This window comes from Neoarthrinium moseri (assembly GCF_022829205.1).
Source record: "Neoarthrinium moseri strain CBS 164.80 chromosome Unknown scaffold8_Wmoseri_CBS_16480, whole genome shotgun sequence".
NCBI classification, from domain to species: Eukaryota; Fungi; Ascomycota; class Sordariomycetes; order Amphisphaeriales; family Apiosporaceae; genus Neoarthrinium; species Neoarthrinium moseri.
Window position 1 is genome coordinate 283646 of NW_026055122.1, and position 25142 is coordinate 308787.

The window sequence follows — 25142 nt, forward strand, 5'->3', positions numbered from 1 at the left end:
GCCGCAACCTCTTGCGTAAATTGCGTTGACTGGGTAGCAATGTGAAGACTCGCTACGCTGAAGCCCAATTAAAAAAGAATGGCGGTTGTCATCGACGATATCACGCATGAATGCGGCACCGAAGCCTAGTTCATGAGGGCGTTGCTGAACCCATTTCTTCACCCGTGCGAGTAGTGAACTATTCAACGCAATTTGGCTCGCCCCTGCTCACTTTGGCGTCACCGGCCTTCACGATGATCAGCTGATAGAGCATGTCCGCTTGCCACCAAGCAACGCAGCCTTGTTTAGCACTACCCGTCCTCGAGCAGTCTCTAAGCCCCAGTCGCCATTGCGAGCGAAGACGTGATTCGCAGCGCTCACACAAGCAGACACGATTGGGGCAGGGCTCTTCTTCACATCCTCGGGCAAGCCGAGAATAGCAATGAAAAACATTTGTTCGCGTCAGCCTGGCGGTAGTGTAGGGCCAGGGACACTGTGGAAGTGATCATGGGCAAGCCCAGAGGACCACGACCGGGGAATAAAAATTAGATTAATCAATAGTTCGTTCAATAGAACGATTCCAGAGATTAAACTGAAAAGAACAGATACTACACTTGATCTAAGCCAAAAGGCAAAGAAGAGCTGAAGAGGAAAGGAAAAGAGAGTGGAAGTCGGGGGAGGGGGGAGCTCCTTAAATAGTCCTCAGAGTGGGTCCCGGGTGCCTGGCTGATTGTGCCTGGGTGATTTGTGCCTGAGGAAAATCCACACAGCCAGGTGAATATTAGGCAGATACCTGGGTCCCTCACGGCCACTCCAGCTTCCCATTCAAGGCCGAAACTTGTTCTGATGTAGAAAACCCGTAGAGCTTCTGTATTTTGCAAGGTCCAATTGCCTGATTTGCCCTCCATCTTGTCGCTGTGCGTGCATCTGAAGCTTTGTTCTCTAAGGTGCTTCGGACACGCGAGCACCTTACAGTAAAAGGTTCGCCGCTGTCCCCACTTTAAGCCGCTGCCGGGCCGTCAAGAGCACCGCAATGGCCGTGAGCCGGCCGTCCACGGCTCCAATCTTGCTAACTCAGAGCCGCATCACAGGCAACTACACCTGATTCTTGATGCCATAGCCAACATATGACCTTGTCCAGTAGAGGCTCTCGTCCTACCTCGCAACGGCACGGAACCATGTCTGATCTTCACAAACTGCCCGACGAGCTTCAACTGGCCACCGCGGCCCATGTCAAGTACATCCAGGGCCTTGATACGAAGAAGGATCAATATGAGTACTGGCTGACCGAGCATCTGCGTATGAATGGCCTCTACTGGGGCCTGACCGCCCTTCACCTCCTCCGCCACCCCGATGCTCTCCCCCGCGACGAGACGATCGACTTTGTCCTGTCCTGCCAGCACGAAAACGGCGGGTTTGGAGCTGCACCGGGTCATGATGCGCATATGCTATCCACGGTTTCTGCCGTCCAGATCCTTGCGCTGGTGGACGGGCTCGACGAGCTTGACAGGCGGGGAAAGGGCAAGGCGACGACTGGGAAATGTGCGTTCTATTCCCGCGCCACCGCTCATGGGTTCTCGCAGTTCGGCTGACAAATCGCGGTAGTCATGGCAGATCTACAGAACCCAGAAACGGGCACTTTTGCCGGCGACGAGTGGGGAGAAGAGGACACTCGCTTCCTCTACGGGGCACTGAACGCACTGTCTCTCCTGGGTCTCCTCAATCTTGTAGACCTTGACAAGGCCGTAGAGCACATCGTAGCCTGTGCGAACTTTGACGGTGGATATGGTCTTACACCCGGCGCCGAATCCCATTCTGGTCAGATCTTCACCTGTCTGGCCGCACTGACTATCGCCGGCAGAATGGACACTGTCGATGTCGACAAGCTAGGTAGGTGGCTCAGTGAGAGACAACTCCCGAATGGAGGCTTGAACGGCCGGCCTGAGAAAGACGAGGATGTCTGCTACAGCTGGTGGGTGCTGAGTAGTCTCGCCATGATCCACCGCATACACTGGATCGATCGCGACGCCCTGATCAAGTTCATTCTCCGATGCCAGGACACAGAACTGGGTGGTATCTCTGACCGGCCCGGCAACATGGTCGATGTCTGGCACACGCTCTTTGGCCTGACGGGCTTAAGTCACTTGGGATACCCGGGGCTGGACACTATCGATCCCGTGTATTGTCTACCCAAATCGACCCTCGACCGTGTCCTAGGGACACAAAGGTAGACACAATTTACCGTTTCGTATGGTGCAAGTATCCGAGCCGTTGCACTGTTGAGGTCCCTGTGCTCACTCTTGCCCTGCGCCCTCCGATTCATGAAGTTGAGCTCGTCCAGGCTTGTCATATCTACCACCTTTCTCTTGCAATCTAATAACCTACTCGCCGTTTCTCGATCGCGCTTAGGATACAAGGCGAGAGTAGAGCGAATTGTCTGTACTTCCTGCTATGAACCCAAGCACACTGTTGTTTGAGCCCTTGGAGGTCATGGCAAATACTCTTTTGACAACTCTGCATATGGAGAGATTGACGTACTGCCTTGTAATGTCGTCAAGGGACGCACAGCTCAGGAGGACGCTGCAATCCAGAGAATGACTCACATTATTCCAGCAAACCTTCGTCCAGAACAGACAAACTCCACACGGATTGCAGGATGTCACTCTGGGGCCTATCATTTTTACATAAGAGTATTTAATACCATTCGTGGTCTCGAACCGGAAATGCAGCTTGATCTTGGCCTTTGGATAGACACTTTTTCTCAATTACATCCATTGCGTAGAGAAAGCGAGCCAGGATGTGAATCATGGATTCATCGAACATGTTACTGTATGTTCTGAATGGCTTCGCTAGTGACAATTTCAAGCTATGTTCCACTGTTCTACATAAATCAGAACTAAGTGCAGGGTTGGAAAACTTCAACCGGGCCACTTGTATCCCTCAGAATCGCTTCACCGTGATCTTGATATTACCCCTATCCATTCGCGATTAAACCCGTTTTGGGTAACGTTGGTCAACTATTGGCTGAACACGGGCAGACGCATCACATAACAGCAACACTGCCATACGTAAACCTTCTTAGGCCTAAGTATGCCACGGGCAAATGACGAGATACTGTAAAGTTCCAAAGCTACCTTGCACATGAAATCGACCAAAACTAACTGTGAAACGAGGATACAGACTTTTGTGAAACCAGAGTTCAAAGCAAGGACCTTTACTATAGCGTACAATAATATTCGAACTGTATGTCCACCTCTTACCATCGATTCTCTGTGTCGATCAATCAACGAAGTTTCAACTCATCATGTGCAATACCTCGAAGATCCCCACAAACGTTGACATCCTCATATTCCTCGCCAAAGCCGCCGGTCTCGGCGATAATACGCATGCCGAACGTGTAGATGTGATCCACACCTCCTGTGAAGATGTACTCATCAATACGGTCGTTGTCAGCCCGCACCGCCCAGTCGTTGGACACAGCAGCAGATAGTTGAGGGAGGACACTCAGGTCCGGTGATCCCAGGAAGTTCGTGTTGACGTCGAACCGTTGCCAATTGTATTTGAACCCCTGGCCGTCGTGCCGCTTGGCATTCTTGCTGCTGCCGGGGATGACTGGAGTCGTCTGGACGTAGCCGTTGCCGTCTTGATACCGGGTCACGAGATGGTCCCATGAGATGTAACCTTCAGGATGCCGCATGCCCTTGATCTTGAGCCGCTCCACAACGCCGTTCGACAGGGAGCGCCTACTCAGAGGCATGGTATCGATTCCCTCGACAGTAGCACCAGAAGCTCCAATCTGCTGTCGGATCATCTCGCTGAGGCTGCTCTCCATCCTCTTGTCCGATGTTGTCGAGCCTGTGGAACCCTTGGCCTGCGCCGCAGCTGTGGTCCCAATCAGAACGGCTGCAGCAACTCCCTGGCTGAGAAGTGAGCAGCTTCGACTGTTCTCGTCCTGGGGCCCGTGTCGGAGAATGATAATGCCTTCACAGACAGCATGCATGAGGGCACCGCCTCCTACCGTGTATGCTACTACAGCGGACCCGGAGGATGCCGCTTCTGCAAGGCTGCTACCACCAATCGGCTCGCCGAGCTCCCTTGAGCAAACAACGTCTCGTGCTTCTAATGGTCCTTCTAGGGTAACGGGAGACTTTACGGTTGCCGTAGCTCCTGTAAGGAGGAGAAGGAAAGCGAGAGCAATGGAGAACCCTTCCTGTCTCATTATGAAGTCGTTATTTTTGGTAGTATGTCGGCCTTTGAATGGATCAAGTACACCTCTTCTCGTTGAAACAGGTAGATGCAGAATCAGGTATTGCTAAGAAAACTTGAGTATTGTGCGTCACTCGGTGTGATCTGTGTCTTTCGGGGTTCTACTACTTGTGAGGCCGGACGAGATTGGCATTATATATCATCCCAAGAGGCTACTAAATCTGTGAATAGGATGAGGCCGCATGTCGAAAGTGCCAACTGCGTTGCATTGTTAGTTTTCCGATAATATCTTAAGGTCGCATTGACTGGCGATGTCGGTTGCTGAATCCATGCTATAGCAGTGTTTGAATTCCCGTTTTAGGTACAGGTCCAACGACGGGCCAAGTTCTTTTACAGAAAAACGGGATGAAAGTTGCTATTCTGATCTCAAGGTGATGTAGACCCTTAACCCGGATAGCAGCTTTCCTGCTGCTTTACTGCTATAAATGAAACGCAGCCATTTCATTGGACGACTAAGCGCTTGGCGCTACCGGAGTTAATATGCCCGTCTCACAGGACGAGGCGAAGCCGCGTTTTCTGAAACACGCGGCTCAAAGGCACAGCAACGAAGAGCAACATCATTGAAAATAGAATCTTTCGCCTTTGAAGCCACTTGCAGCTGATATTTTGATATATGTAACCCAGCTAGTTGAGTCTCTACTAGCAGGCTTGAGTTATCTCAAACGACGTGGCTCCTCTCATGCTCTTCTCACCATTCCAGCATCTCACTACCTGACAATCTCCAATTCGGTCTTGAATCCAGACCCTGAGCCTTATCAGAGTTATTCCGCCATGGGTCCTCCCGGACGTGCAGCCATATCGCTCTTCGGTGTGTTCACCTTGACGCTTGCTGCATTCTGCTCGTTCCTTGGTTTCGCCTCCAACCCCGACGGCGGTGCCCAGCAAATTTTCCTCACGGCTACATATGCGTTGGGTGGAGGGAATATAGTCTATAGCCTGTGTGCTCTACTCCAGCATGCGCGCAGCGGGGATTCGGCAGAAACGGGTATTTTCTGCCCTGTCCTCAGCACTACCGCAGGAATTGCAGTCTCTGGGGTACTAGCTGCTGGGTGGGAAGAGGAAAAGGAGTGGCGCTTCTTACTGAGCATACCGGAGAATGTCATGGAGGCCTTTACGTCCCCTGGGACACTTTAGTGAAGTCATGGACCGCTACTTTGGGGAAAAGTTTATTATTATTGCTCGGTGTCATCAGGTTGCTATAGTTGCATATCTGCACACCAAGCCCGAAAACGATAACTTGTGCCCGTTCGCGTCGGCTATGTCTTGACTCCGCCACATTGTTTGACGACTTTAGGGTCGATGGGATAGCTTTTCAAAGAGTTGGAAAGTCCGTATCATTGATAACTCGCGCAGCAAGTCAAGGCTTTGAAGGCAATATGTCAGCCTGAAATCGTTCACTTAGCTAGGTACAGCTGGTGTGGTCTTAACATCTACGATTGTGCGGGAGTAAAAAAAACCAATAGGTTTAGCATAGAGAACCTTAGCGCCCAGAGGATATGGAAAACAACATACCGGCCCTTCACGCGGTACTTCAAGTAGTTTATAGCACAACATCAGTCTGCTCAAAGCCCCACCCAATTGAAATACAGTTCTCATGACAGTCCTCTCCAATTCCTTTCAAGGTGGCTTGGCTGAGGTATGGCTGAGTGGAAGCACTTGGGCTGGCGAAGACAAAGACTTTGGACACAGAAACTATGAGACGTCGGTATTCCGAGATATTCCCTGCCCTTGAATGTATTTCATCACGTTTCGCAATGTAGAAGTTTCATATCAGGAACAGTTCTTTGTCTTACAATGCCATTCACCTCCTACTCAAACAAAGTGATTGTAATTGGAGACGCGCCATACTTTTGCATTTGAGTATATTTAATCCAGATGCACTCTAGACTTGTGAATGTCACGGAATGGAACACCGTCAGACGTCCATCACCATGCCATTTTCACGAAAGAGAAGATCCTTGGCAAGCTTTTCGAGTATTTCGCACCCTACCGACCCACTCGCTAACGACAAAGTCATCCACCTCGCCTGCCCGCGCCCGGTCCAGCCTCGTGCTCACAGGCTTTACGAGAACGAGTTGATGACACTTCTTTCCAAGATGCAGCACTTTCACGACAGTTCCTTGAACGAGCATGCCCAGTCGGCTATTTCCAATGATTGGGCCATCTTCGCCGAGAATTTCAGACGAATTTTAGGGCTGAAACTTGTCACCATACAGGCGTTCCACCGGACAATGGTCGAAGTGGATGTCGATTCCATCCCCATCACCGCCATAGCTGAACTGGCCTCTTTCAAGAAGAGTGTCAATGATCAGTGGCGCGGTATGAGTGAGCAATCCAAGGAGTTGATCAAAGAAGCCTGGGACCGGTTCATGCAAGATGTAGAGGCACTCATTCCGGATCAATATAAGGTTATGCTTATTTAGTCGGGCATTAAATTTGAAACGACGTGGTATTAAAATGTCCGTTTGGAACTGAACCATGGTATATAGTATTTCTACATCCCAACGTGTAGTTCTGTACACGTATATCGCAAACTTGGACTCGGTCTTTCTCACGTCAATCTCTTCTCTCCAGCGAATAGCAATAGATATGATGTAAATGTATCAATATCCATTTCATATGCTCCCAATGGAAATTGCCGTATGTTGACGGTCATGGCTACAGTGAGCACGAACGGTGAGATATCTGCAAAATGACGGGGTGACGGGATATTGATCTTCGAAGTAATTATCCATCACGAGACTAATGCGTTGCAATAGGTTCTAAGTATTTCAAGAATTTTTGCTCTATGTCCGCCATGCTACAAATTATTCATGTAAATTTGCTGGAAGTAATTCAAGGGTGGGATGCCAGCTCCGATGCGAAACTCACCGAATCTGCAGATCTAGGAGACAGGTCTAGGTTCAGTAGATGAAAAGGGTCAAGCTTACCTACGCCACCGCGCATCCATCCTCATCGACCAACCAAGACAAGACCTCGGCAAATCTCTCCTTCAATGCTAACTTTGCCTGCCTCGCCTCCCAGTCAGTCCTGAAGGTCCAGAGGACGTGCGCCCTCTGAGCCGCGTCCGAGGCCCATAGAAGCTGGATCCGCACCGCCTTGAAGGAAAATATCCTCGAGCCGAAGAGCTCCATCAGCACGGCTGTGTTGACCGTCTGGCTGGGGCCCATGATCTTCAGGTCTACCGGGCCGTGTGAGGACGAATGCGAGGGGGTCATCGACACCGCATTGGCTGTGGCCGGTCGAAAATCATCCGCGGGCCGCCCAACCCAGATCGGTCGCGGAAGGTTGTTACTCTTCCGTCGAAGCACGTTGCGCGGACGGTTGCTGGAGAACATCGTGGCTAGTTGCCGGATGTTCGCGACCTGAGTGAGGGAGGAGGATATGAATACGGTGTTGCTGAAATGGTTACGGAGGCATGGGGAACGCGGCAGTGGGTCGGCTAGGCTTTTATGTCAATGAGAGTGTCATGAACATGATTGTCACTAGTAACAATGTATGGTCACTCCCAATGACCATTGTCATCTGGAGCTAATGATAGCTTTATAGAGCTTATGAATGGGTATGTTTTGGGAACAAAGCCGGCTCTACAAGAAAGGGGCAGCAAAAGATTGAAATGGGTCACCTAAGGCTGTGCTGTGCTTTTCTCCTGCTCTGAACCAAGCCATAAGATTTAGACCCCCCGTGACTCAGACTATCCTCAACAATGTGCAAATTGACTGAATCCCACGATGGCGAAGCTTACTCCTGGCTCGAAGATCCTCATTACGAGCTGGCACAGTATATTTGTAGCCTTGACTCCGAGTACAACGAACGAAGAAAATCGTTGGACGAGTTGTCACTAGCTGCCTGCTCATTCATAGACACCTATTGGGTGCCCTTCTTGTTTGAGCTCGAAGACCGATTAGCGTCAGACATCGGACTTGGACCCTTTATTCGGCCAAAGAATCCGATAGTTGTGAAGCCGGCGACGACAGATGAGCTGCGCAGAGAAGTTCGGGAGTTTCTTGACGCAACAAGCGAGCTTTTTGACTTGCTTACACCGAGACTGAAAGAAGTTGTTGGAGACGCCTGGGGCAAATTTTATTACACTATAACTGGGAGGTTGGATGCTGGATGGTAGTATAAGTCCAAACTTTGATTAGTCAGAACATACTCCCTCAAGCCACACACGGAAGCTTGCAATTGGAACGGGGCTGCTTTAAACTGTGAGAACCACGGGTGTTTGGAATGGAGGTATGTGATGAATTGGAAGACACTGCCTCCTTTTTCACCTACTGCCTCGTTTTATAGAAGTGTATACAAGGACAGGTCTCAATGCATTGTTCCCATATATCGCACAAAGGGGTTGTTGTACTTTCCAAAATGTTTGATCAGATATATAGGTATATATGTATATGTATAGCGGTCGAGGCCTCCTTTTGAATCCGGCATGACCCCAAAGTAAGTTACTATGGCAGAAATGGACATCCCGGGCTCTCAAAACCCGACTGACGCGAGCTGCTCGCGCGACGCCGCCATGATGCAGCTCTCGACGCTCCTGAGCCTCGTCCGAGAGCTCTACGAGGACCTGTCGTCCGGCGCGCGGGGGCTCGTCTACACTGCCTGGACGGCCCTGATGGGCGAGCTGGCGGCGCGCATCGGCGCCGACCCGCACATGAAGGACCTGGCCGAGATGAACGCGGGCGCGGCCATGGTGCGGCCGTCGTACGGGTCGCGGTGCTTGGGGCGCAAGACGCAGGTGAGTAAAGAGGTGAAACAGGAGATGAGGGAGGAGCTGGAGACGTTCAGGGACGAGGCCAGTGACGTCTGGGACCTGCTGAACCGGGACGCGAAGTCCCTGATTACGAGCCCGTGGTCGAGGTTCTGGGACGAGTTGGAAGCCATCTGCAAGGATAAGTGTCAGACGGTCGTGCGCGCCTCTTGATGGCCGTTGCGGTGATATTGGAACAAGATATACAGGTCCAATCCCTGGAAACAAGGTAGGGTTGAGAAAGTGTGAGTAGTGGCGAGTTTGCGTGGTCCCAACCAAGGATGTGCAATATGAATGTGAGTAACGTCCAATCATTGCCTAGTACTATGAATGAATCATCTATAAAAGCTACTGTCTTCGTCCCACTCGCTTCTGTAAAGCTTAGTTCGGTCAGGTTACATGAGCTCTTATAGATTGCAAAGGGCAAATTGCAGTGGATGTTAGCCATGAAAGGAGGGCGGCATATGGGGCATTGACTGTTGTTTTGCATTATGTAGTTCTTATTCGCATGCTTGGTCCACCACAAGCCCTGTATAGACAAACAAAAAGCCATCTCGACATCGACGATGACTATCCAGAACGCCGTGACACATTTGAACATTGCCATAATACCGACCGTCGACAACTCCCACCGGATATCATCCCTTGTTGCTCTATTCGTCATCCTCAGCATTGTCCCCGGCATTGATAAACAACAATCTTGTACCATTGCCAGCCGTTTGCCAGACCTGTTTGATGTAATCAGTAACCGTGGGCCTAAGTAGTTGTGAGGTGAAGAACTTACATCAATGCTGGCATACTCATCCAGAGCAGTCAACCACTGGTCCTCGGTGAAGCCCTTGGCCAGGACACGTTCTCTGACCTTGCGCAAACTCAACTCCACGGCGGCCTCCTCGTCATCATCATCCACATCATCAGGTCGGCAAGCGCCACTGTCCAGGAAGCCCTTGACCAGTTCCAGAATGCGAGTGTTGGCGTCCTTGCCACGTCTGCGCGGGCCTTCGTGGGCAGCCAAGCTCTCCTTGCTGGCCTCGATCAACCGTAGTGCCTCGTCCACATCGTCCTGGTCGACAGCATCGGCAAACCGGAGACGAGCCAATGCCTGAGCCAGACGGACAACACCGAGCAGCGTCCGCGGTGTCGTGTGGGCAAAGTTCTGGCCCTTGGACTCGGCCGTCTTCTGGGCCTTTCTTAGGCGAACATAAGTCTTGGTAAGGTACTCCGTGACAGTTTCTGGTACGGTAGGGCGGTAGGTTCTGGCCTTTGCGACGTAGGCCCGGACCTCGTGGGGGGTGAAGACCACATTGGGCACCTCGCCGGCGCTGTTCACACCATTGTTGGCGTAGAGGTCTGGGTGCTTGCTGTGCATGTGCACGTATGCTACGTGCTTGGCCAGCTGAGCATCACTCTCACGGGTGGGGGTATCCAAGAGGAGGAACAAGACGTCGAAACGCGAGAGCAGGGCTGCGGGGAGGTTGATGTTCTCGACCGGCGATATTCTAGGGTTGTAGCGGCCGTAGATAGGGTTGGCGGCGGCGAGAATGGAGGTTCGGGCGTTCAATGTCGTGGAGATGCCCGCCTTGGAGATGGAGATAGTCTGCTGCTCCATGACTTCGTGGATGGCCGTTCGGTCGTTGTCGTCCATCTTGTCGAACTCATCGATGGCGCAGATACCATTGTCAGCAAGGACCAGAGCACCACCCTCGAGTACCATCTCATCCGTTACAGGGTCACGCATGACAGCGGCGGTGAGACCAACGCCACTGGAACCTCGGCCGGATGTGTACACACCTCGCGGAGCCACCTTGGAGATGTACTTGAGAAGTTGAGATTTGGCCACACCAGGGTCGCCCATCAAGAGAATGTTGATATCGCCACGAATGCGCATGCCGTCGCCCATCTCTTTTGTCACGCCACCAACGAGCAAAAGCAGCAGGGCCTTCTTGACGTCCAGGTGGCCGAAGATCTCGGGAGCAATGGACTTGGCGAGCATCTCGTACACAGCACCGGACTGGCTGTATGTCTGGATGCGCCGTAATAACCTGTCGTCAATGACCATCTCATCGTAGGCCTTCTTGTGCTGGGCGATGTGGTGAGCTTCGACGTAGGTGTCGGTCAGCAGACCGGCACGCATCGCCTGGAAGCCAGTGTAAGGAGTAGGCAGGAAAATTCCCGAGATGTCGACGACATCGCCGGGGTTGATCTGTCGGACAGTGCTGCCGTAGCACATGACGGTCAGGGTACGAGGAATCTGACCAATGGGCACCTGCTCGGCCATCTCCTGAATCTTGACCTCCTGGAAGGGCAGGAACTTGGACGCCCTGGACGACTGGAAGAGCTGGCCCTTGGAATCGTTCTCCTTGCACTCCTTGGAAGGGCACGTGGTGAGAGGGGAGTACTGCTTGTCGTTGACGGGCTGGAAGATCTCACAGCCGCAGCGGTCGCAAGTGTAAGCGCCGACCTGGACGATGGGTTTGACATCGGACACGCGGGTGGCAATGCCGCGGATGGTGATGAGATGACCCAGGTGGTCACCACGGACCTGGCGCACAGCCAGCGCCTTGACGGGGTGGTCGGGGGTCGATGTCCTCGGCTTGAAGACCAAGGTGTAGCGGCGGGTGAGCTGGGAGGGAAAGGTCGACTCCAGCATCTCTGGGTTGTTTGTGCTCTCGGCCATCTGCGCCATCTCGCGATTCCTCACCTGCCTCCTCTCCATGATGACATCCAGCACATCGTCCTTGAAGGTGACGCCGCTGGCGGGGGCAGGCAGCTTCTTGTCGATGGCCCTCGAGAGGATCTCGACGTAGTGCTTGGTGTTGGCCTCGATGGACTCGACCAGCTTGAGGTCGCGTACGTCTTGGTCGCTGTCCGCCACATACTGGAGCACGTAGTTAGAAGAATCGGTCACCTGTTGTGGTGCGGCTGGGCTTGGGACTGGGCGGAAGTCAAGAACACAGAAGCAAGGGCAAAACCTACGGAAGCCAGGTCGTCCAGCTCGATCAGCACCTCGTCAGCGGTGCGGTCTGCCAGCTGCTGCATGCGCTCGGCATACTTGTGCTGGGGTTGCCTCTGGGCGGCCTTCTGGCGTCTGCGCTGCTCGTGGGCGTCGTCATCCTCGTCCATGAAGTCGTACTCGTCGCTCAAGTCGTCCTCGGCGATACTAATCTGACCGATGGCATGAGTGATGGTGTCCTGCGGGGAGGTCTTGAACTTTGTGAGGAAGTCCTCAAACGCGGCCTCCTGCGCCTCGTAGTCGACGACGTTGCGGTACTGCAGAAGCGCCATGGCGGGCAGGCAAGGTGTGCGTGGTCGGTGTCTTCTCCGGCTTCTCTTGCACTGCTTCGGGGGAGTTGGGTCGCGTTTGCAGCAACTGTCGCCGGCAGAGGAGGGGATGAAGCAAAGCACGAGTTGCGCCGGGGCGGAGGGGCGTCTGTCTCGTCGGTCGTGGTGGTCCCAGGTGGTGTTGGCGGTGGTCGTGGTCCGGGTCGCAAAAGAGTGAAGCGAGTGGCTGGTGTCAATTTCCGCAGCGAAACGCGTCCAGGGGGCCCCCATTTCAATTTAGGGAGTCGCGCCTCGACGCGTCAAGCTGGCGTCGTGCATAACTGCGCCAGAGACCGGGCATAAGCCAGACATAAGCCAGACATAAGCCAGACATAAGCCCACCCTGCCCACCCTGCCCACCCAGCGCGCCAAGCCAGAATCTCCAGCCCAAGTTATGCTCGGCCGCCGTGCTGCCAGGGGTCGAGTCTCGACTCTCGCCCCCCGCCAGCCAATCAGGCCTCTGCCTCGGCTACGGACACATGCCAACTGGGCAGGCTGGGGTCTCGTCTTGCCTTTTACCCCGGGTCGAGCTAGTTTACAGTGGTGCTGCACTCCCAGTTCGACGCTAAGCCGGAGCTCAGCGGGCCAATTCAACCCACGCCGAGGACCTCGACGGCTGCAGGCGGACGGCGCCATTTCGCAACGGCACCCTCTCGTCGGATGGATAGATGAGGTAGACAGCTACCATCTGACTTCTTCCTCGCCCAGGTACTCACCGTATGCCCGTACTCCTCTTGGTCTCCTCCCCAAGCACGCGCAACCGCCCAATGCTCTGCGCCTTGCCCTCATAGTCCAGCCTAAACATGGCGCCTGCCCAGCGGAGGAATGCGCAGTCCACTGCCGCCGAGATCTCTCTTGTACATCTCAAGAGCTGTCTGGTGAACCTGCCCTCGTCGCTGGTCTCGCTCCTCGTGAACCTCAACACGCCAGCCCAGAATGTCGTTGTCGAGCTCAGCTACCGCCCGCCCCCGTCCAACCCCTCGGCCCACGCCAATGGCGCACCCGCTCAGCGCTCCGTCTACGTCGGCTGGACGGGCATACCCAGCAAGCGCAAGATGGCCCCTCTGGTTGGTCGCGACGGCATCGCGGGCGCGCGCGGCGCCGCGAGAGACCAGGAGGTGGCCTCTGTCGAGATAGACGCTACCTTGGCGGCCACCATTGGCATCTCCGACGAGCAAAAGGTCATGGCCACCATACACGTCGACCCGCCGCTGGCCCACACTGTCAATATCGAGCCGCTTACCCCCGAGGACTGGGAAATCATAGAGCTGCACGCAACCTTCCTGGAATTGAACATGCTCTCCCAGATCCGCGCCCTGCCGAACCCGACCTACGCTGCCAGCCCAGGACAACCGCCAGCTCCACACCCGCTTACACTACACCTCTCCCCAACATCGACTGCCAACATCAAGGTATTGTCGCTGGAGCCTGCACCACCCGCCGACTCCCCCTTTGTCAAGATTGCGCCGGATGCCGAGGTCATTGTCGCGCCAAAGACACGATCGAAGCCCTCCAAGAGCAGCCGCGAAAACCGCAGTGTGGGCGGCACCTCCAGGAGAAGTGGCAAGAGTTCGGCAAGCACCGTGCGCAGGCGTAGCGCCCGTGAAGAGAAGAAGCCTGCCTTGTTCCTCCGGGGCGTGGAGCGCAAGTTTTGCGAGGAATGGTTTGACGACGACGCAACCGCCGAAGACCTCACAATATGGGTTGATCGGGACCTACTTCTGTCCAAGGATTTCCGAGGCCTCAACTACGCTGCAGTCAACGTCGTCAAGCCTGCCGGTCTCCAACCTCCCATCGACCCGCAGACGCAACAACAGGAAGCCGCTGCCAGTAACGAAGGCGTGAAGGCCGTCGAAAAGGTCGTCGCTCAACTCAGGCCATGGGATGACCCTCCCGACAGCCAGACTATCGCCCTGTCTGCGCCCCTGTGCGCCTTACTTGGATGTTCAGGGATAGTTGGAGGTGTAGTCAAAGTCGAGCCCGCGCCTCAACCCCTCGCCCCGAACACGGTTCAGCATCTAAAGATCTACCCATTCTTGGCCGACGGATCGAAAACGTCAGAAGGCCTGCGATTTGGCGGTGAGTCCAAAGCCGAGAAGGAAGAGGCAGCCAAGACAATCACAAGAATATACAATACAAGTAAGGGCAAGGGGCTACTATGTGGCCCTCTGACCGATGGCATGGTATTGCCCGTACAACCCGAACTCGATATTCCCCAGGGATGGGAGGGTGGCATAATCAAACTTGAGCCTCCATCCGTCACTACTGGTACGAAGGAGCCTCTCAACTGGTACCTTGGCTCCGAGCGACAAGTCTCTTTAGACGTGCAAGCGCCCATCCCCAAACCAGTTTGGCTTGAGGACAAGGGTAAAGATGATCTTGCACTCCCGGCTCACTCGATACTGGTTGGGATCGACTCTTTGTTAGCCCAGATCAAGTCTCACCTCTCGCACATGTCCTCAGTTCTTTTAACAGGAGCATTGGGATCCGGCAAAACTTCTGTGGCCCAGACTTTGGCAGACACCTTGCGGCATGAATACCTCTACCATACCACCTACTTTCCCTGTCGAAAACTCGTCAACGATGAAAGCAGGATCTCTACAATCAAGGAGACTCTCAATAGAGTCTTTATGGGGGCTAGTTGGGGTGCAAGGCTTGGGGGAAAGGCACTTGTCATTTTGGATGATGTAGACAAGCTCTGCCCAGCGGAGACGGAGCTGCAGGTCGGAAATGACAATGGCAGAAGTCGCCAGATTAGCGAAACCATCAGCTCAATCGTACGCCAGTATTGCGGTCGCGATAGTGGCGTAGTGCTCCTCGCTACGGCGCAGGGCAAGGATTCGCTCAACAATGTCATCATTGGAGGACACATCGTACGAGAGATTGTGGATCTCAAGGCGCCAGATAAGGATGCCAGGAGAAGAGTCATGGAGAGAGTGGTAGGCCAACATACGGTCACTCCAGCAGCAGTAAACACATACGATACAGACCACGGTAGTCGGCCAACGACGGCGGATGGGAGCACTGGAGGAGAAGATGGCGTCGCGTGGATGGACGGTGGCAGCCAACCAAGTAGGAGCAACTCCATGTCCAAGTCGAAGGCTGAAGGTTTCCTCCTGGATCCAGAGCTGGACTTCCTCGATCTGGCAGGGGAAACCGATGGCTATATGCCTGGCGATCTTATACTGCTTGTGGCCAGAGCGCGCAACGAGGCGCTGATCCGGTCGGTCAGTGAGATGGGCTCCAATAAGGCTTTGGATGTGATCCAACTTGGCAGGGTTGATTTCGATAATGCGCTAAAGGGGTTCACTCCGGCCTCTCTCCGAAACGTTACCCTGCAGACATCGACCACAACGTTTTCTTCCATCGGCGGACTGCACGAGACACGACGCATCTTGCTCGAAACACTCCAATACCCTACAAAATACGCGCCCATCTTCGCTCAATGCCCTCTTCGGCTGCGGTCAGGGTTACTGTTGTATGGGTTCCCAGGTTGCGGCAAGACGCTACTTGCTTCAGCCGTAGCTGGCGAATGCGGCTTGAATTTCATCAGCGTCAAGGGCCCTGAAATCCTCAACAAGTACATCGGAGCTTCTGAGAAGAGCGTCCGCGATCTGTTTGAGAGGGCCAGTGCTGCAAAGCCTTGCGTGCTCTTCTTTGATGAATTCGACTCGATTGCACCCAAGCGTGGTCATGATTCTACTGGCGTTACTGACCGGGTGGTGAACCAGCTACTCACACAAATGGACGGTGCGGAAGGGTTGAGCGGTGTCTACGTCTTGGCCGCCACCTCAAGGCCTGACCTCATCGATCCGGCGCTTCTAAGACCTGGTCGGTTGGACAAGAGTTTGCTATGCGACTTTCCCGATGTGGAGGACCGCATCGACATACTGAAGGCTCTCGGTTCAAAGATCAAGCTCTCAGACGAGCTCTCAACTTCCGAAGACGGATTACGCGAAATCGGACGCCGAACCGAGGGGTTCAGCGGTGCTGACCTGCAAGCCCTCATCAGCAACGCGCAGCTTGAAGCCATCCATGATGTCTTGAGCGACGTAGACCTCCAGCCATCGAGCAAGTCCCGCCAGTCTGCCGCCCCGAAATCTGGAGCTGGAACCAAGCCGCGGAACTTTATCCAGTTCCGATACGGGGCCGACCAAGCACTCGCGGATGCGAATGAGAAAGCGGCCAAGGGGTACAACAGGTCGTCCGAGCTAGCCGAGAACGCCGCCATTGCCGCAAAGCTCCAGGAGATCAAGCTGGCGCGAAAGAAAGCCAGACAAGCACAGAAGGGCGTCAGTGGCATGCCCAACGGTACACACAACGAGAAGGGACAAAAGGACAAGGAGGGCTCGGCCGAAGTTGTCATTGGCTGGAAACATCTTGTCAAAGCACTCGAAGCGACGCGGGCAAGCATCAGCTCCCAGGAGAGGAGCCGGCTGGAGAGAATCTATCGCGAGTTTGTCGTGGGGCGGAGTGGCGAGATGAAGGACGGCCAAGGCAGCATGGAGATAGGGGGTCGAAGCAGTCTCATGTAAGCTGTGCGGAGCCTCGCATTGCCTCAGCCGTGCAGGAGATAAGTCGAACTACTGTAGCACTTGTCTTGTGGCTTGTATTACTTCAACAAAATCACAAAACTAATTACCCAAACCTTGATCCAATCTTCCATACAAAACTCAGAGTGAATCCTATCGTTGCATACACTGCTAGTACAATTCACCATGCACAGTTGCACGCCAAATGCCCTCAACAAGCTGGGGTTCTGGGCTCGCATCAATCACCAAAGAAATCCAGTGGAATCTCCTTTGCTGCGCCTTCATCCGCCGAAGCTACATTCCTACCTAGAAGTAAAGTGCAGCTCATGGTCGTGGTCGATATTGATCTTGCTGAGCCTTGGGTGGTCAGTGCGCTGCGAGGCTAGGAATCCAGGGTAAATGCATGTGAAGTCGCGGGTCAGCTTGAGCACGGTTTCGTGTCAGGAACATCTCTCTTCTCTCTCTCTTTGCAGACAAAGACCCTCTCAGCGGCCCAACGAAGAACGGAGCGCTAATTGAGGAGCTCATTGAGGTCCCTGACCTGCGTCAGGAGTTCATATCGCCGACGGATTCTCAGCACGAGTTCACATTGTCGTCGGGGCCGCCATCAGGACCTGAACGGCTGCTGGACCAGCAACCCGGGGGCCAGTGTTCTTGGGGCTGATTGTTCCCAGACGCGGGGCGTTGATTGGTCGGATTGTAGGGGGAGGCTCTTTGCTTGGACTTGGATTTGGGGAGCTTGGCCCGAAAAAGAGCGGGCCCCGTTTTATTTCACCTGCTCCGGCCCAGCTGGTGCACCGGTCCCTGGAGCTTGGGAATACCTTCATCACCAGCCTATGCCGCACCGCCCCCGTCGGAGCCGTCTGGAAGCGCCACCACGTCGCTGCCGGGCCTGCAAGAAACGCCATCCGACGCTTTCGACTCAAGTTCGACTCAGCCGAGAAACTCCGAGGGCCATTTCGGCTCGTGGTGGCTGTTGTTGTCGGTTGCCGTTCTTATAGCGTCATTGCATAGGGGTGCGGTTGAGCCGCAACTGGCTCTGGCAACTGAGCTCGTTCTGCTTTTGGCCAGCGACGAGGTGAGATTCCAGAGCTCGACTCATACTGCACTTTGACATCCGGCCGACTCCAGCAAATTCGTAAGTATGCATCACATTCCTTCACATTCCCTCTTCCCCATATCCTCACTTTCATTCTCCTTCTTGGTTTCTTTGGCTTCCTTCTTCAATATCGCCCCAACCGCTCGAATTGCCATTCTTCCATCATGTCTACGCCTGGCCCCGAACTCTCTGATCTTCCACCACGTTATCGGGGAGCCTACATGGCCATGTTTGGTGAGGAGATTGCCCAGCCAGCGCTGCCGGCACCAAGAGCCACGGACACCAGGCGAGTGCTGCACATATTGGACTTCTCAAGCGTTGATTTGGTCGTTTGGCTCGTCTTACTGCCTCATATTCTGTGCTTTCAGAGTCAAAATCACGGCTATATCGCCAAGTTTGTGTCTTTGCTTGTCTGGCTTCTGTCAACTTCTCGCGATCTTCCCATCCACCTAACCCTCCCATCCTCTGGCACCATCAGTTCACTCGTCACTTCGGACCGGTTCTGGCTAGGAGCATCAGGAGCATTCACTTCTGATGGTGTTTCTGGCTGGATGCTTTTCATATTACCCAGGTTTTGTTATTGGTCCTTCGCTGTTCATGTTCCGCCCGTATCACCTTCGCATGCGGCGGCAAGAATACTTGAACTTCAGTGTGGCTTGCAGTTGAAGCATCCTGGACAGCAGTGAGGAAGACCAGCTGTATCAGGATATTTCATTGTGTGGTATTCCGAGGTTCAGGTTAGCCAGCATGCATGAGAAAACACCCGATCTCCTCCTACAAATCATCCTTGGCCATCTATCTGATTCACTGCACATCATATCCCTACAAAATCGTGTCCAGAACCTTACGTGTCATCTTGTTTATTGTTGTTCCAACCAAACGTTTGTTGATTCTACACCACATCGATGTTTTGTTCCTATACGAAACTACTACTCCCCTCTGCCTTTCATTTCACCTGCTGCCTTTTGCTTTGCCTCCTGTTTAGCCTGTACTTTTTCCTATCTTTTTATCCGTTATGAAGCGTTGCTAACCCCTGAGGTAGCCAGGAGAAGCCGTCAAGATGGCGACACTACAAATCCCTGGCAGGTCAAAAGCTGCGGAAGATGCAGCAAAAATGCAAAGAGCGGTTCAAGATGAGTGCGAGAAGTCTGGGAAACCGATTCCGGACTACAACCTTACCGAATTGATCGGTAAGGGCAGCTTCGGTCGGGTGTACAAAGCCACAAGTACACAAGACGGCAAGGTCGTAGCTGTCAAGATCATTGACGTCGATGAAAGTGACACAGTGAACCCCAAACTTGCCGACACGTATTCTGAGTTTATGAAAGAGGTCAACGCGCTACAGGTTCTGCGCGAAGGAGGTGCGAAGAACATCAACAATGTTCTGGAGGCACTTCCAGTCGGGCGTGCCATGTGGATGGTCACGGAGTATTGCGCTGGAGGAAGCGTTGCGACTCTGATGAAACCCACCGCTCCCGGCGGTCTACAAGAGAAGTGGATTGTGCCTATTCTAAGAGAGGTGGCTGTTGCAATTTTCTGGGTCCACAAGCAGGGGATCATACATCGGGACATCAAATGTGCGAATGTCCTGGTTACCGAAGAGGGGGGTGTCCAGCTATGCGATTTTGGTGTCGCCGGGATGATGGAGTCGAAGTTTGACAAGAGGTCAACCTTCATTGGCACCCCCCACTGGATGGCCCCTGAACTTTTCGATGCAAATGCATCATACGGAGTTGAGGTTGATATTTGGGCGTTTGGTTCAATGGTTTTTGAAATTGCATCTGGTTTACCGCCCAACGTCAACGCTAATGTTGGCCTCCCACAGTTTGGAGGCTTTTTACGAGAACATATCCCGAGGTTGGAGGGACCACAGTACTCAGCAGACCTGAAAAGTCTCGTCGCCTTCTGTCTGGAGGAATCTCCAAAGCGACGCCCGACCATCGAGCAGGTCCAAGACCACCCTTTCCTTCAAGGCACAGAGGCCAGATACCCGGCATCTTCGCTTGCAGCATTGGTCAGAGCATACAAGCTTTGGGAAGAGCGTGGTGGTAGCCGCAAGTCTCTGTTCAACCCTATGATTGGAGCACAAGGCCCATCCGAGTTCTCTTCAACATCTATGGACACAGACGAATGGAACTTTAGTACGACGCTGGCTTTTGACGAACGAATTCACGATGGCTTTGATGGGCAGACTGAGTTCGAAGCGGTCAGAGACGTGTATGGCTCTGAGATTGACTTTCCGGGAGATTTCGCAGAAGACACACAACGTCCGAAGCCAAAGGGGAGACGCCGGCCGCCTCCTCAAGCTCTGGCAGCTATGAAAGCCCCCTTGGAGAAGGTCTTTGACCCGAACACGATCTCCAGCTATAACGAGAACTCCCAAGCCTACTATGGCCACCCTCCTATGCCGCCCGCAGCTTCTGATTTACCCTTACGCGATGATTCCTTGCACAATACCCTTCGAGAATCACTCATCGACCTTGATGCTTCACTGGGTGGAGGAGAGCTGTCTCAATTTGCTGCCATGGACACTATCAAGCCTCGGCCTGGTGCTCGTGCTTCCATGGACAATGATTGGACTTTTGGCTCTGCGACAGACTCCCAGTACAGTCGCGCACCTCTCAGCGACCCAGCCGAGCTTAACGGTGGCAGAAGCGGACCGAATTGGCAGTGGCCTACAAGCATTCCGCCCGCATCTGCAGCCCCTGAGATGACTCATTTCACATTCGACGACGAGCGTCCCGCGCTCATCCACCAGCAGACTGAACCAGCTGGACTCCCGTCTCAGGGCTATGAACTTCAGGTCCCCCGTTCCACCAACAACGACCGCATGTCCTTGTCCAGCTTGATCGATCTCGACGAGGGCCTCGTGGAGCCAGGCATGCCGGAGCTTACTCGACCTTCTACCGCGAACTCAGATGTGCCATCGATGACTGGTTCGGAGCTTGGCGGTGGCGCCAACCCCTTCGAGCTCGAGAAGCACGCGTCTGTATACGCTCCCCTACCCCTGACCAATCGCGAGCCGTCCATCTACGTCTCGGATGCCTCGGAATTCGTCGCCAGTCTCGCCAACGCAGACAAAGCCGAGCGGCCGGAGGAGCCCTCGGACTACGCCGTCACTCGCCGCCAGAGCAACGTCTACTCCAATGGAGTGAGTGCCGGGGTGGCGCCGGTTGACCCGCCCTCGGCCCGGATCATGGAGGGGCGAGCAGGTGCTGGGGAGGTGGCGGAGGAGATGAGGCGGCTGGTGGCCGGGCTGTCGGAGCACCTGGCGGCGATCGGGGGACAGGTGGCTTCCCTGGAGCCACGACGGTCGTCCAGGCTCTCGGGTAATGGTAGAATCAGCGAGCGCAGTGACGAGGAGACAATGGACTGATTTTGGGTTCGCTAACGAATCACAAACCGAAACCGCTCGACCCAATTTGTGACATGCACAGTGACTTGTGACTCTCAGGACGTAGGATGTACTTTGCATTTCTCTATTACATGTGACTATCCAGGGCCAGCTAACTACATGCAATCAATACCCTATCAGATCGCCCATCAACAAGCCCCGGTACTTCTCCACGGCCTCGCGGAGGCGGATCAGGATACCCGCAGCCATCATCTTGACCTGGTTCTCCTCGCCGTCGCCGCCGGCGTCGCCACCACGGGTGCGGTCGAAGAGGCCGCTGACCCACTCGACGGTCTCGACGACCTCGCGGCCGTGGTGCTCGCACAGGCCGCGCATGTCGCCCTCGTTGACGTCGAGCAGGGCCAGGAGCCCGAAGAGCACGGCGGCGGCGACGCCGAGCTCGCCCGCGCACTGCCCGCGCACGCCCAGCAGCAGGTCCCACAGCTCTGACGTCATCTGCGGCAGCGCCAGCGTGCTGGGCCCCGCAGCGTGCAGCAGCAGCGCCAGCGTCTTGAGGTACAGCGTCAGCAGGTACGGCTGGAAGAGGATGCCGCGCATGCCGGACGAGGCCGCGTGCGTGGCCGCCAAGAACCGCGACGTCAGTGGGAAGAAGAACGAGGTCGCTATCAGGCTGGCCGTGGTGTTGGGGATGGACCGGATGCCGGCTGCCTTGGATCTGTGCTTCATCGTGACCTTGGATGGGTCCTGCAGGCGGGAGGTGAAGGTGCTGAGCTTGAGGGCGTCTGGTCCGGTCACTGCGTCTGCGGCCTCGGCAGCGAGGGGGGCAAGGAAGGTCTGCGACAAGGACTGGGAGATATTATCCAGAGCCGTGGGCGGAAGAGCTTTCAGTTTTGAAGGATCTGATGAATATGTGTTTCCAGAGTGGCCTGGTGTATATTGTTTCTCGAGCTTGGCCGGCAATTGCTTCGACGGAAACGCAGATGCTGAAGCGTGCTCTGATGTCTCCTGGCCTGCGTGCTCTGATGTCTCCTGGCCTGCGAGCTCCCGCCCACTCAAGCCTAGGACAATGAGAATAGATGCTCGCTGTGACAGGGAATAGTCTCCATCAAAGAAAGTCTTTGCGAACCACTGGCCCATCTGTTTCGGTTGGGCCACCAGGATGGCGATCATGCCTTGCAGACGGAGGTCGTGGAAGTTCTCCAGTTCGAACTTGTCAGACAGGCCGATCAGAAGGGATGCGAGTTCTTCTGCGTGAGAGCTCACTTCGGTTCCGTAATTAGCCTTCCGCCGAATGAGCACGGGGGCTGTAGTGAGAGCAAGCTTTTGGCGGTCGTAGCTCTCGGTATCGCGCAGATACGTGATAAGGTCCCGGATATACACGGGAGCCTTTGGTTTGTCTCTGGTAATCAGCGTCGGGTCATCGTCGGAGTCTTCGGCATCTGAGTCTGGTTTGGAATAGGGTATCAGGTCATCATCCTCTTCCTCTTCGTCGTCATCTTCAACCTCCTCGATTATGAATCCGGGCTTGGGTGCAGAGCTCGCCACTCGTGAAAGCGGGTTGACTACTGGCTTTGCGGGCTTGGGTTTGTCCGACTTGGGTGGCCTTGAGGATACCAGCTGAGCTTGTAAAGGGCTGAGGGGCCCGGTCTTATCCGGAAGGTGAGCAAGTGATTTGTACCACTTAGAGTCTTCAGGGTTGATCTCGTCTGTGTGGAAATCAAGCTTCTTCTCGTCATTGTGAACAAGACCTGACAACGCTTCGCCAACCACCATGCCCAAAAACCGCGCTCTCTCCTGAGATGCAGCAATGCGATTAGATATTGTGTTCAAGTACGTGCTCGTGCGAACCACCACTGTCAATTTCAAAGGAGAAATTCGGTGCATATAGCCGGCGCTCAGAAGCAGAACCTGGGCATGGGCTGATCGAGGCATTAGTCAACGAAAATGGATGAAGGTGATGACCACGCTTACCTTCCTGTTGTAGTATGGGGGAATGTCTGATATACAGTTGGTCCCCGAACTGGCTAAGGCTCTTTTCAACAACTGTCGTGATGGCTTCTTTATCGCTACCAATAACAGCTACAGCCGCCCGTCGAATACTATAGGATTCTCCGATTCCTGCCCCGGTGGCATCTGTAAGCCAAGTGATGAGGTGATCTTTTCGGAGTGGACTTGAACCAATAGCAACTTTTAAAACTCCAGCAGCAGCCCAGATCAGAGGATAATCTTCCGTCGAAGGGTCAGACTCAACGGGTATATATGAAGACAGGAGCTTCAGCAGTATAGTCAGTACTTTGCGTTGGTCTGTCTGCGGCAGGGCATCCAGCAACTGAATGAATACTGGTTGGTAATCATCCTGCATGAGGAGGTCGGTCAGAAACACCTTGATGAGAGAGTCAGGATGTCCAAGCTTTAAAGATCGACTGACTAGGTCAGCGCCGAGCTTGACGTCGTCTCCCCCTTCCATCGACTTGACCCAGCTAACCAGGTTGGAACTTAGCCATCCAACGTACGCCTTGCTATCCGCAATCCAACTTGGGCCGTCTGATTTCTCGGCTTCCCGAAGAATGGCCTCAGCCTCAGCTGCCAAGGATACGATCTTGCCGCCAGCCACAAGGGAGGTAAACTCCTGTCTCAAGGCACGAATCTTGCCTGCATTAGTTTCGGAAGAGCTGGAGCCTTGCCATATTCTCCGGATCTGGTCGTCTGGTTGCAGTATGAGCCGTAAGAGGTCGGCTATAAAGCGGACATTGTAGACGGCATGTGATTGCTTCAAACCCCTGGGGTCTCTTCTCGCTTCCAGCAACAAAGTTCGAAGGAAAGCAAGAGTTGCGTTGATCCCGGTCAAGCTTAGTAGACAGTCCAACAAGTATTCGAGGTCGTTGGTTCTCTTCTGATTCATCGATATGTCCTTCAGAATGGTCCAGTAATTTGGGACTATCTCAGTGACCAGGACATGAACGATCTGCGCCGCCTGCGGACTCGGCCTCAATAAGTTGAAGTCATTTCTGCCCTTGGTACCTTGACGAAGGTATTTGAGGATGGAGAGAAGAGTTTCGTAATCTGGCTGGGTTTTCAGAACTTCCAAGGCCTCCTCGGGCGACGTACCCTTGAACTCTGGCTTCGATACGGTGGCAGATTTTGCCGGTTGGGAAGCAGTAAGGAATGCGTCGTCCTCTTCAGCTTTCCGGTAAGTCCGGCTCACTGGCGTGAGAAGATCCTCCATTGCAGGCTTGGGGACGCATGGGCGAGATGTCGGGCGCCGGACGATGTGTGCTTGGGAAGTACGACGTTGAGATGCACCAGGACCCGAAGTCACGGGATGTCTGCCGACAAGCAGCTTGAAAATGTATAGGTTTTCCTTGCCAGTTGCTTCAGAGAAAAAGCGGCAGTCGTCGAAGCTTTGGGAACATGCCAACATCAATACGATTTGTCAACCTTTGCACTTCATCGAAGTTTTGCTCAAACCGAACGGGCCTGTGTCTCCATTCAGGTACCAAAATTGAACTACAGGTGACAAGCCGCAATACGCCATGCAGCAATTGCCCATGCCCTGCTGCATGGCCGCCTTGGCCGCCTGGGCGCCGGCGGGGCTCGGTTGCTCGTAGCGCCCGGGTTTGGCCTTATCGGCGGATAAGCCCCAGCTTCTGACGTTGGTGGCAGGCAGCTGTGTACCTAGGTATGTGCTGTAAGCTGGATAATCCATCCCATCCACATCCCACCTTCGTGCAAGCTAAAGGAGAGCACCCTCTTTGCAGGACGGCGTCGACTTCCAAGAAACAGGCACAGGCCCTACCATACGGCTTCCGCGACCGCTCGGAGGACCCCTCACTTTCG

The 25142-nt window shown here is 54.1% G+C and overlaps 10 protein-coding genes across 10 annotated transcripts; 6 read left to right on the forward strand and 4 right to left on the reverse strand.

Moving 5' to 3' along the window:
* Positions 1-1157: 1157 nt before the first annotated feature.
* On the forward strand, positions 1158-2210 carry JN550_003350 (uncharacterized protein; the record flags this gene model as incomplete). Its single annotated transcript, XM_049314744.1, has 2 exons — positions 1158-1521; positions 1585-2210. The coding sequence occupies 2 exons, from the start codon at positions 1158-1160 to the stop codon at positions 2208-2210; spliced, it is 990 nt and encodes a 329-aa protein (XP_049174541.1).
* Positions 2211-3262: 1052 nt separating this feature from the next.
* JN550_003351 (uncharacterized protein) lies at positions 3263-4198 on the reverse strand (the record flags this gene model as incomplete). The annotated part of the gene is made up of 1 exon (XM_049314745.1): positions 3263-4198. The coding sequence occupies one exon, from the start codon at positions 4196-4198 to the stop codon at positions 3263-3265; it is 936 nt and encodes a 311-aa protein (XP_049174542.1).
* Positions 4199-5016: 818 nt separating this feature from the next.
* Positions 5017-5379, forward strand: JN550_003352 (uncharacterized protein; the record flags this gene model as incomplete). Its single annotated transcript, XM_049314746.1, has 1 exon — positions 5017-5379. The coding sequence occupies one exon, from the start codon at positions 5017-5019 to the stop codon at positions 5377-5379; it is 363 nt and encodes a 120-aa protein (XP_049174543.1).
* A 797-nt stretch (positions 5380-6176) lies between these two features.
* JN550_003353 (uncharacterized protein) lies at positions 6177-6668 on the forward strand (the record flags this gene model as incomplete). Its single annotated transcript, XM_049314747.1, has 1 exon — positions 6177-6668. The coding sequence occupies one exon, from the start codon at positions 6177-6179 to the stop codon at positions 6666-6668; it is 492 nt and encodes a 163-aa protein (XP_049174544.1).
* Positions 6669-7175: 507 nt separating this feature from the next.
* Positions 7176-7583, reverse strand: JN550_003354 (uncharacterized protein; the record flags this gene model as incomplete). The annotated part of the gene is made up of 1 exon (XM_049314749.1): positions 7176-7583. The coding sequence occupies one exon, from the start codon at positions 7581-7583 to the stop codon at positions 7176-7178; it is 408 nt and encodes a 135-aa protein (XP_049174545.1).
* A 1124-nt stretch (positions 7584-8707) lies between these two features.
* JN550_003355 (uncharacterized protein) lies at positions 8708-9172 on the forward strand (the record flags this gene model as incomplete). The annotated part of the gene is made up of 1 exon (XM_049314750.1): positions 8708-9172. The coding sequence occupies one exon, from the start codon at positions 8708-8710 to the stop codon at positions 9170-9172; it is 465 nt and encodes a 154-aa protein (XP_049174546.1).
* A 479-nt stretch (positions 9173-9651) lies between these two features.
* On the reverse strand, positions 9652-12283 carry JN550_003356 (DNA replication licensing factor MCM7; the record flags this gene model as incomplete). Its single annotated transcript, XM_049314751.1, has 3 exons — positions 9652-9726; positions 9783-11876; positions 11975-12283. 3 exons carry the CDS (start codon positions 12281-12283, stop codon positions 9652-9654), a joined length of 2478 nt encoding a protein of 825 aa, XP_049174547.1.
* An 839-nt stretch (positions 12284-13122) lies between these two features.
* On the forward strand, positions 13123-16854 carry JN550_003357 (uncharacterized protein; the record flags this gene model as incomplete). Its single annotated transcript, XM_049314752.1, has 1 exon — positions 13123-16854. The coding sequence occupies one exon, from the start codon at positions 13123-13125 to the stop codon at positions 16852-16854; it is 3732 nt and encodes a 1243-aa protein (XP_049174548.1).
* Positions 16855-19010: 2156 nt separating this feature from the next.
* On the forward strand, positions 19011-21326 carry JN550_003358 (uncharacterized protein; the record flags this gene model as incomplete). Its single annotated transcript, XM_049314753.1, has 1 exon — positions 19011-21326. One exon carries the CDS (start codon positions 19011-19013, stop codon positions 21324-21326), a length of 2316 nt encoding a protein of 771 aa, XP_049174549.1.
* A 144-nt stretch (positions 21327-21470) lies between these two features.
* JN550_003359 (uncharacterized protein) lies at positions 21471-25011 on the reverse strand (the record flags this gene model as incomplete). The annotated part of the gene is made up of 3 exons (XM_049314754.1): positions 21471-23224; positions 23277-24706; positions 24779-25011. The coding sequence occupies 3 exons, from the start codon at positions 25009-25011 to the stop codon at positions 21471-21473; spliced, it is 3417 nt and encodes a 1138-aa protein (XP_049174550.1).
* Between the last annotated feature and the right edge of the window lie 131 nt (positions 25012-25142).